This window comes from Sinocyclocheilus anshuiensis, unplaced genomic scaffold (genome assembly GCF_001515605.1).
Source record: "Sinocyclocheilus anshuiensis isolate Anshui unplaced genomic scaffold, SAMN03320099.WGS_v1.1 scaffold252, whole genome shotgun sequence".
In the NCBI taxonomy this organism is placed as follows: Eukaryota; Metazoa; Chordata; class Actinopteri; order Cypriniformes; family Cyprinidae; genus Sinocyclocheilus; species Sinocyclocheilus anshuiensis.
In genome coordinates, this window is record NW_015554095.1 from 963903 (window position 1) to 974657 (window position 10755).

The following is a 10755-nucleotide window of genomic DNA, read 5'->3' on the forward strand; positions in this document are numbered from 1 at the left end:
TTGTGGGACCTGAAGGATTTTTCTGAAGAACAGCAGGCAGTTTAACGGTTCAGGACAAACAAAGGATTCATGAACAACTATCACTACAAAAAACAAAACAAAAAAACGCAGCTGTGGATCATAAGAACACAGTATTAAGAATCTTGTGAATAGGGTCATTTTTATACATTCAACTATTATTTTCTCTCGTGGACTATATGTAAACATCTTTTATGTGAAATATCTTATTCAGGTCAGTATTAAATAAACAATAACGTGCATTTTGTATGATCCCTCTTATTTTGGTAAAATAATTAACATTTTGCAGATTCTGAAAGGGGAACTGTTGAGAAAATATAATAAAAAAAAAATGTAGAGGTCATCATTATCCTCATGTTTCCTCCACAGATCCTCCAGGAGAGGGGGTCCAGGATGTGAGGAACCTGGTGCCTGAGCCCACACAGATGTCCCATACCTCACTTCCTTTCTCCAGATCCTCCTCCACCATACAGCTGACACCAAGTTCATCAGCCCACCCTGCCCTCCTCCCTTGTGCCTTTCCACTGTGGGGGTTTCAGTCCCCCTCCTCCCTGCAGTGCTGCAACATTAACCGATCAGCACCACCACTAACTACCACCCCTATTATCGACTAATCAAAAATGTGTCCGAGGTTAAACCTCAGACCATCACATTTGATGCAAGACTGCTCAGAGAGAGGATTACAGGGAAGGATTCATCATTCATCCTAATGCTTATTTATGCAGACTTCATCATCATCATCCTCCGCATATCCCGGTCATTATCATCATAATCTTTACAGCTGCTGTTTTAAGGGGGTTCAGTTGCCCCTGTTGGTTCGGCTGCATCCACATGACCATAATCTCCTCAGGACTTCCAAATGGCGTGCAAGATAGACCGTCAATACAGCTTCTCATAACAACCACATTAACTTACACTGTAAATCATTAGCATCATTTCAGCATTCATATCCCATTGCCTGGTCAGACAGAGAGCACAGCAGATGGCGCAACTGATAAAACGAAGACAGCGGCTTTTGAACATGCAGTATTTTGTCTTCAATGCAGCATGTTTCTTCTGTTAACTACCCATTTACCCGTCTGGAAAGAACCCGAGGAGAAGGGAGAACTCGTACTGCCAATTGTCCGGTCAGATGCCCCAAATCGCGTGTCCGTTGCTGTGAAGATGTCCCACATTTCCAATTTGCTCCGGTTGACTTTTGTCATCCTTTTGTTTTTTTTTGCCTTATCGCTGTGGATATTTCAAAACAGGAAATAAAAAAACCATGTGGTTTTAGGGCATGTGAGGATTATGTATATTCAAAACGTATTATGAAGAGGCTGAATGGAAGTCATGTAATTGTTGATATCTGTACCATAGTGGTCGTTTTTTGTGTTTATCAAGATGAGTTTCTCTTAGATTGGGGAAGGTTCTGAATCGACCCCTAATGTACTTTTTTTAAAAGCCTGGTTGCCGAGATGTGAAATTGTTTGGTTGTGTTTTTCCTTTAAACACTTTGTCGATGACTGGAAAAAAAACAAAAAAAACAGGAGACTTCTTGTATAGAGGTATCAGGCTTACATAGTCCAGGAGGTTCAGGAGACTGTTGTTGGACAAAGTGCCCACAAGTTTTGAGTCAGGGCAAAACTGCATTAGTGGCTCTTTGTTGCATTTTTTGACACCAGATCTAACTCTCCCCGTAACATTTTGGCTATTTAACTGTTTAACTCGTTTTTGTTTGAAGTCTGATCACATCAGTGCCAGTGGAATGTTTTTGAATGTAAAGGGCTCCATTTATTATGAAACGTTCTTGCCATTTCTTTTTTATTTCAAAATCTAATATAATTTCAGGTAAATCATTTTATGTTTGCTTCATTTTAACATTGAAGCTCTGTCTTTGAAACTGGTTGCCCTTGTTGTTTAGCAGCAGATAAACTTGATCTCCTGTTTTGTCTCCTGTATTTTGTTTTTTAATATTTACATTGTGGTTTCTCTGAATCTACTGTGATTACATCACAAATTGTCAGTATTTGAATGGTATCCAGGCTGTATTTTGGTTATTCGGTGGTTCGTATCTATCGAAGTATTGTTGAATCTAGGGGTCTGTGTAAGATGGCATCATGTACGTGGACTAAACTCATGTCCTTTGGTTTATCATATCAATAAGGCACAGTATTTGAGTTTGTGAGCTACTTTGTGGTTGTTGGCTTTCCCTTTCTTCGGTTGTGTTAATGTTTTCCCCCTCCTGGAGAGAGTTTATTTGTTCAGCCCCAATGATTAGTCATTGAAGCCCCTGTAATGGGACCTCGGCTCTCACGGGATCCTATTGTACATTTCCATTGTTCAAATAGGTTCAAGGTCTAATTTCAAAGAAGAATCCTGGATTCAAATATAGGTGGCGCTGTTTAAGTCTCTCCCCGTCCCAGTTGTTTTGTCTAGTGTTGTGCCTTTGACCTGTCGTGCCCTACATGTCTTCGCTCCTAGATTACTCTTCTTTAAAAACAGAAATGGTGTTTATTTCATGTTTGTTTTGACTAAATCAGTTCTGTTCCTTGACTCAGATACTGACTGTGCCCGTTTCCCCTGAGGTTGTTATTGTTCTTGTTTCAGTGGTTCATCTGTATTTAGCTTTTCCACTCTTGCCCCTATGCACTTTTCATTTTGCACCTACCTGCTTTATAATGTTCTCACTGTGTGGATTTTGTTTTTAGGTTTTGTTCTATTTTTAGAGTCAAACCCCATGTGAGGCATAAGAAAATGTCATGAGCAGTCTCAAGTTTTATTTAGGAAACTTGGGAATATAGATGTCACATTGACTGCTATTGCTTTAAGCACTTGAGATTGTGAGACTTCTGTGTCTCTTTCCTTAGTAATCTACTATTCTTCTTTAGGTCTTGTGCCCCATGTTGTTTAAGATCAAACAAAAAGATATATAGATAAAGATATTTTCTTTGTGAAAAAAGATATATGCTATTCTGAAAAACAGGAGGTTGGTGTTTTGGAACGCCAACTTGGAAGCATGCAATGTGTCGGGTATATAATGTTATATGCTGGGATGTTGTCATATTGTGAAGGTGAATTGGTGCATGGACAGTTGACAGATGGCATTAATAATATTTAATAAGTGGAACTTTAAAGAAAAATATGGCCCTATTTTAACTGTTCTACACAGAAATCGATAAAACAAACACCGTACTACTGGAAAAACTTGCTTGCTGAGGCTAAATATGCTTATGCGACACCCCATGTATCTGATAAAATATAGCTTTCAGCCAATGTTTTTCAGCTGGCCAAAAGTGCAGACCTCTGTCATAACTTATTCAGATAAAAGTTAAAAACAAGGTCCATGTTTAACATAAGAGTTGTTTTTTGCTGCCATAATAGTTAGTCTACAACACCTGCATGCTTTAATATACATTACACACACATTTTAATGTGCTAAAAACCTGCTTTTTCATCAGATGTTTTGGGTGTATTGCATTGTCAACAGTATTGATGTAAAGTGTCAAATATGTCACTAGGTTGATGAGATTGTGGAGCTAAGTGTTCTGGAAATGTAGTCTTGATCAGACTGTCCTTTTCATTTTTTTTCTTTTCATTTTTAAAGTCTTCTGATGCAGTTTCTTGCAGTGTACAGATTGCAAACTGATAATGTATGATTTTTATCATAAAATGTGTTTGTGTTTCAGACTTGTGGCGTGCTTATTTTGTTTACAATGTTTTACGTTAGAACTTTGTTTATATGTATTCTGTTTAAAAATGTAAAACCTTTAAAAAACATTTTGACATTAAACAAAATTGAGATTGGGCTCACAACGGTAATTTCTCAAATGCTAAATATTTTAGAGCCTTATTCAATTCAATTTTTATTATTAACTATTGAAATATTTGGTTATTTGCCATGTTAGGAAACCATAATTTTACAATACCCTGATATCTCATGACTGTGGGAACCATGTAAATAATACCATTTGAACTGAAGGTAGGCCTATACTTCACCCATAAACATAAATTCGACCAAACCCATATGATTTACTTTAGTCCATGAAATACAAAAGAAGTTTGGCAAAATGTCAGACATTCTGTCCAGCGTATCCCACTGAAGAATTTTAGTTAAACAGGTTTGGTCAGACTTTTAATATTTTTTTGGGGTGAAAGTTTTCTTTAAACGTCTTGACTGTAAAGCTACTCTTAAATTAAAGTGGTCTAAATTGACGCTGTAAAGGTCACCGCGTGTTTTTCACGTGTAAATGGAAATATTGGTATTGGAACTATAATGGATATGTGTGTTTTGGGTAAGAATAAAGATATTTGTTTGGATTTAGAATCTGCGTCACGGGATCAGTAGTATGTACTTAACGTCAATGTAGTGCTGTTGGGAGTAAGTTTGGTTTTAATTATCCTAATACTTGCTGTAGTTATGGATTTAAAACGCACTTTAATAAAGTATATGGGTTATAGTGCTTAACTACGCCAGCATTCAGGAACCCGCCCTTCAGCGCGACACAAGGCGGATGAGACTGAGCTGCTCTGGGGTAATGGCAAGAGGAAATGCCATGCCATCGCCCCGGTGCTCAAATTTCTCTACGTGTAGACTGCTTGGAGCCGTTACCACTTCCATCTAGCTCTCAGTTTGGGTTATGTGGTGATAGTACGATATGTAAGAGAACATGCTGTTATATTAGCTTTTGCTTAATCGGTTGGATCCTGAAACTGCTCCCTCCCGGAGTGTCTCCTACCGCTGATATGACAGTCTCCGCAGCCTCCGCAGCTCAGAGACACGGCGCTGGCGTGGATGCCTGAAAATGTGCTGAAAAGGTGCGTTTGTTGTTTATTACATTATTATTGTTTTTCACAATTTTTGGATTGTGTTGTGTTTGAGACTGGCAATACGTTTGGTTTGAAGAACAGGATGAAATGTTGACACTGGCTGTGAGACCCCGGTGTTGTTGCTGCTTTCAGATACTTTCAATAAAAAGACTGTTTGTTTGAACAGCTTACTTGAGGGTTATAGCCGTCCAAACATGTCTGAAGTGTTTTTAAGTATTTTCGTAGCACTTGTTGGAAAAAGTCGCACGTGCGCGTCAGCATAGTTTCTTTGTTGTTCATAGTCGCCTCTTCCTGAACAGCCGAAATGTCATTATGTCATCATGTTCAGAACGCCCTAAAACAGCTGTAGAAACTGAACAAAAACAATAGTGGTGGAGAATTTGATTAATCTAAGTCTTTTCATTCGTTGGCTCAGTGGCAGGTTACATCGGTACGCCAGTAGGTGGCGACACACGAATGTATTTTTTTCTGTGTTGAACAAATCATTGAGTCATTGAATCATTCACTCAACTGATTCTCTAAAAACAGAAAATATTTAATGACTAAAACGAATTTATCGTCCTTATAATCCCGATCTTGGGTGTATACAAACCCACTGAGTGTGTAAACGTCATAAGCCTTTAGCAGAATTATAGACTTGACTTTAATCAAGCTGTAGGAAAGACAGCAATAAGTCTAAATAAATAAACAAACAGTTTCAACAAAAATAAGTTGCTTTTTTTGGTTATATGTACTTTTTTAATAATTTCCTTTCAGTAACTTCTACATAGCCTACTCGTTCACTCAAGGGGTGGTGCCATTAATATAATTAATCCAATTAAAATCTACTTCACAGCACTCAATGCTATTTGCTGGCTACAATAAGTTTCCTTGTTAGATAGCCTAAATATTAACTTGGTTTGTATTCAGGTAAGGCCAAACAAACCATGAAAAATGTCTAAGGTGGATGTGAGCAAATACCTCTCATGTCTACCTGAACTTGAAAGGTAAACAAAGAGGAGTTTGACAAGTTCATACAGCAACTTAGTGTTGTGGGTCCACCCAATATTTTGCATTGTATTTTCTGTATTTAATTTTTTATTTTTTTTATATTGTGTTTGTGTTTGTTTAATAAGATTAGCTCTTTTTCCATTTTCTTTGTATAGGGGTATAGCAAGCACACTTTATTTGGAGGATATAGAATATGCAAGAATGTGTTGCCCTGCTCTTCTGCCGCTGACGGCCCAAATCTCCGCGGATCAAGTGGAAAAACCCAGGCACCAGTGACTTGGTTACCATCAGACTGGAAAATATGGCACCTCAGCAACCTTCCAGCATGGAGGAGCAGTCAGGGGAGCTATGTGAGCCTGAATCTGAGGAGGGAGAAAAACAAGGACCAGGACCCCCTTCTGATCAAGCTCATCCAGTTACCTACGATGCTCCAGATGGGGGCTGGGGATGGGTGGTCCTGGTGGCTACCATCCTTGTCTTAGCTCTGACGCTGGCCTTCCCCTCCTGCATTGGCATCTTCTACTTAGATCTTCAGGAAGAATTTCAAGCCAGTAACAGTGAGACGTCTTGGGTGCCGTCGATAATGACGTCAGTTTTGCACGCCGGAGGTGAGGATGTTATAGAGAAATCTGTTGTTTCTACACCAGTAGCACAACAAAATGACATTGCAAAAATTACGATAGTTTTAAACAGGTTTCCTCAACATACCGCCTATCTTCTATTGGTTGTACAAACAAGAAATCCCACCTCCAAACTCATGGCATTACCTGAGCTCAGGGTTTCCCAAACAGGAGTTTGTGAGCTAATAATTCATTATATTGAATGTCATATTAAAACTGAAATAGTGATATATTGTATTAAATTGCAATTGTCAAATCAAAGGCTATGCTGCTTCTCTCTAACTCCATTTCTGCGCTGAGTTTAATGTCCATTTGGGAACACAATGTGTGCTACAGTAAGTTCACGTTATTTACATGAACATTTGCATAATTTCCTGGATGTCCCAGAAGTAGCAATATGAGATATTTTCATACAGTAGCAATATATGACAAAATAATACAAAAACATTCTGACAAATTCATGCAGCCCTATATTTATAAATTATTTTAAAATAAAAACAATAAAAAAAAAACACTAAAACGGAACTGTGAACAATAAAACATTATTAAAGTACTGAATTATTAACTTAAAATCTCAGGTACTATACTTCAAGTAAATATTTTACGTCTAAGGGTTTCAGTTAACGAAGAAAAAAAAAGATTTGGGAACCCCTGAGCCAATGTTGCTGAGTCAAGCTGGTCAAAAATACGGAGCAATATTTTGAAAGCGCCACAGAGTCACAGTGTTTACATTTTTGGGGGAATCAACCTATGAATGGCTTACTTATACTGTACTTGTGTATATTAAATCTGCATATTAAACTGGGTCAACCCTGACTGACATTTAACTTGCAAAAATACTTCCAATCCAGAGACTTGTTACTTTTGCAGCATTTTAAAAACACTTATTAAAACACTTATTTGTATTTAATATTTTTATCCTCCTTTATTAATAAAGCTTTTTTTTTTTTACATTCTGTAGCTCTATGCACAATTTTGTTTAATCAGATGTAAAACAGGTACAATTATTTCATTGAATGCAATTCATCCCCACTGTGAGAAGGAAGTTGTAGTCATTATTTGATCTGATTTAGGTTGATAACAGCCATATTAATTTCAGCAGAGATGGCAATTAAACGTCAGTGTTTGATTTACATGTTTACTGTGAATTTGGCTTTTACTGGTAGTCATAGTAGCAGTCATAGTAATAATAAAAAAAGAGGAACAGCTTGATCCATCTTTTATTACACATACTTCATTGTACCTCTTCAACTGTCATACATCAATTACTTGTGAGAGTTGTGTGTTGACGTTTCGCTTAACATATTTGAACAAGGCAGTTCATTGTTCTAGGGTGGTGTCTTGAGTAGCTGGCTGTGGAAAATGAGCTGTAGGAATATGGCATGACATGCTGAGATTTTAGGAGTAAACCGTCTCAAATTAAAGCTTTTTTTACCGTTAAATGTTTTTCTTGCAGGTCCTCTGTGTAGTGTGCTGGTGGAACGCTTTGGTTGCCGGGCGACAGTGATGTTTGGGGGAGTGCTGAGTGGTTTTGGGATGGCAGTCAGCTCTTTCTCACATTCCATCGTTGACTTATACATCACCACTGGGGTCATCACAGGTCAGTAATGCTGAGTACACACCACTATCGGGCTGATTTTGCGCTGATTTCTCCCCTTCCGACAATCCTAGGTAATGTCCCGATTATCTTGGTGGTTCTAAAGATTATTTTATCATATTTTCTTGTGGTGTGAGGTGTGTTAAGAGTGACTGAATCTGCTCGGAAGAATGTCGGAGGCGGCCCGATCGCGAATCAGAAATCCTGATGTGTGGGGGGAACCCCGAGGACAAACGCGTGTACGATCTGGAGATTATCACGTGAAACGAAACAATATCCAATTAGAAAGCGAGCTGACAGAAGACGGAAGCATAACAAATGCAGTCATGGCGCAGCACAAAAGGATTTGGACAGCAGAGATGGAGGATCAGCTTGTCGATTTGTGGCAACAGCATGAGGGGTTATACAACGTGTCCATTTTCTGTCAAAATCATTCCAAACACTATCATCACAATTTCTTCCGTCCGCCATGTTTATTCTCAAGTCTCGAGAGATTTTGCGAGATTTCACATGTTCACAGTCGGGACTCTGGTTGAAAATCTGTTGGTGTGTGGTGTGCTGTCTTTGTCACATCGCAGCACATAGGAACAAAATGGTTAAATCTAGGATTTTTTGTCCTCATGTTTGTGGTCTCTCCCATTTTAAAAACCTTTTAGTGTGTACCCAACTTAAGTCGCCAGAGGAAGTGATTATGATATCTTGTTTAATCTGTAAGCAGAGATAACAGAGAAACAGTGATTACATAAACATCCTTGTGATTATGTAAAGAGTTATCACTAAGCACTTTACCAGCTGACCTGATATGAATAAGAATATGAAAAAAGCCAAAAGTGGCTGATTTCTTGAGCAATATCACACAAGAATCCTAATTAATCAGACCACCCACAAAAAAGTTTCAGATGTTAAACATTTATGTACTGTAGCAACAAGCAGAGTTATGTGACCAGTAAAAATAAGTAAATGTGAAAAATAAAAGTAATTATTTATTATTAATTTATCATTCATTAATAGATATTATTATTATTAATAATAATAATAAAATAGTTTAAATTATTTAATCAATAAATAAATGTATTATATAGCTCAGATAGGCAGCATGGAAGTAAATAATACATGAGCATTTATGATATTATTAATTGATTATTAAATATAAATATAATATCATAATTATTATTGCGTTATATATTTTAATATAAAAAAATGTTTTTATTATCTTTATTATGATATATTATTATATTTATAATTAATAATATCAATAAAATATTAATTTTATTACTTACCAAATTGATGTATTTACTAATTAATTGATGATAAATTATTATATGATATACTACTAATAATAAATCCATTATTAATTATTTTATTAATTATTTCAACCATATAACAACAATTATTATATTTACAGTGACAGATTTAATGTATTTATTATTAATTCTTAAATGATATACAACTAATAATAATAATAAATGCATTTGTTTTTAATAGATTGGTTATTAATTTTTAAACCATATATTGTAATAACAACAACAACAATTATTGTTTTATTTACAGTTACAGATTTAATTTATTTATTATTAATACTTAAATGATGTAGCGTCTGGACCAATCAAACACACAATATATATTTTGTTAGCTATATTTAACACAAGTAAATATCTACAGCGGATCTAAATATTTATAATTAATTATAACTAGTTATGATTAATTATTCATATTTCCCCATGAGCTGATTCGCTACAATGATATATAACTAATAATAATAAATGCATTATTAATTATTAATTATTAAACCCCATATTAATGACAATAAATATTATTTTTATTATTATAAATACAGTTACAACTTAGATGTATATACAGTTACAGTTTTGATAGTTTGTAATTAAATAATAGGTGTTTACTAGGGGTGCTCCGATTGATCGGCTACTGAAAAAAGGCCGATCTCAAAAAACCGATCTCAAGCTGATGACGCATCTGCCGTGAGAGGTTTGGCAGGACATGCAGCGGCACCGTCTCAGTCTCTGTCCGGCGCAGGTGAAATAATTATAATAATGCTGAAGGTGAGGTACTTGATTTACATGTTTACTGTGAATATGAACTCACCTTCATATTTCTTCATTAAATAACTTCTAAAGTTATTTGAAAACCTTGTGTGAGACGTAGGGCTGGGTATCGATTCAGATGTTCCAATTCGATTCGATTTCGATTTTCAAGCTCTCAATTCGATTCGATTTCGGTTTTCGATTCGATATTTGATTTCAATTCTCGATTCGATTTGACTATATGAATGAATATAGATATAATACAAATCCTATATTTATAAAAAATTAACAGTGAACATAAGATTACAAATGGTTAATTAATAGGAAATTAAGAGCCACAAACCTGTATATTAAACACTTTTTATTTTAGGTACACTTGGGTACAATAAAACAAAACCCAACTCTATATTTCAAATGCATACAATGAATAGACAGAATTTTGATGCAAGATGAAAAACTGATGCTGAAAATTGGACAAGTCAGAACAGTCGCATGCCTTGATCAAACAGGATCAGACGGACTCTCCGTTGTAACATCGCGCAAGGCAAATAAGGGGGTGACGTCTAGTGGATTAGACTAGTAATAAGATTAACGTAAATCTTGTGTTCAATGTTTGTGGAAATAAATATTGAAAAAAATCGATTCGTGGCCTTCGAGAATCGATATTGAATCGACCACA

At 36.1% G+C, this 10755-nt stretch overlaps 1 protein-coding gene and 1 long non-coding RNA gene across 2 annotated transcripts in view; both read left to right on the forward strand.

The window, feature by feature from the left end:
• LOC107669494 (uncharacterized) overlaps positions 1-3687 on the forward strand; it is a 4356-nt gene extending 669 nt beyond the window's left edge. Inside the window, exon 2 of the long non-coding RNA XR_001631996.1 lies at positions 388-3687. This is a non-coding gene — a long non-coding RNA (uncharacterized LOC107669494). The remainder of the gene's footprint in view (positions 1-387) is intronic.
• An 836-nt stretch (positions 3688-4523) lies between these two features.
• LOC107669499 (monocarboxylate transporter 6-like) overlaps positions 4524-10755 on the forward strand; it is an 11245-nt gene continuing 5013 nt past the window's right edge. The window contains exons 1-3 of the mRNA XM_016461761.1: positions 4524-4815; positions 5973-6425; positions 7894-8037. Coding sequence (XP_016317247.1) covers positions 6119-6425; positions 7894-8037 — 451 coding nt within the window. The 5' untranslated portion in view covers positions 4524-4815; positions 5973-6118. The remainder of the gene's footprint in view (positions 4816-5972; positions 6426-7893; positions 8038-10755) is intronic.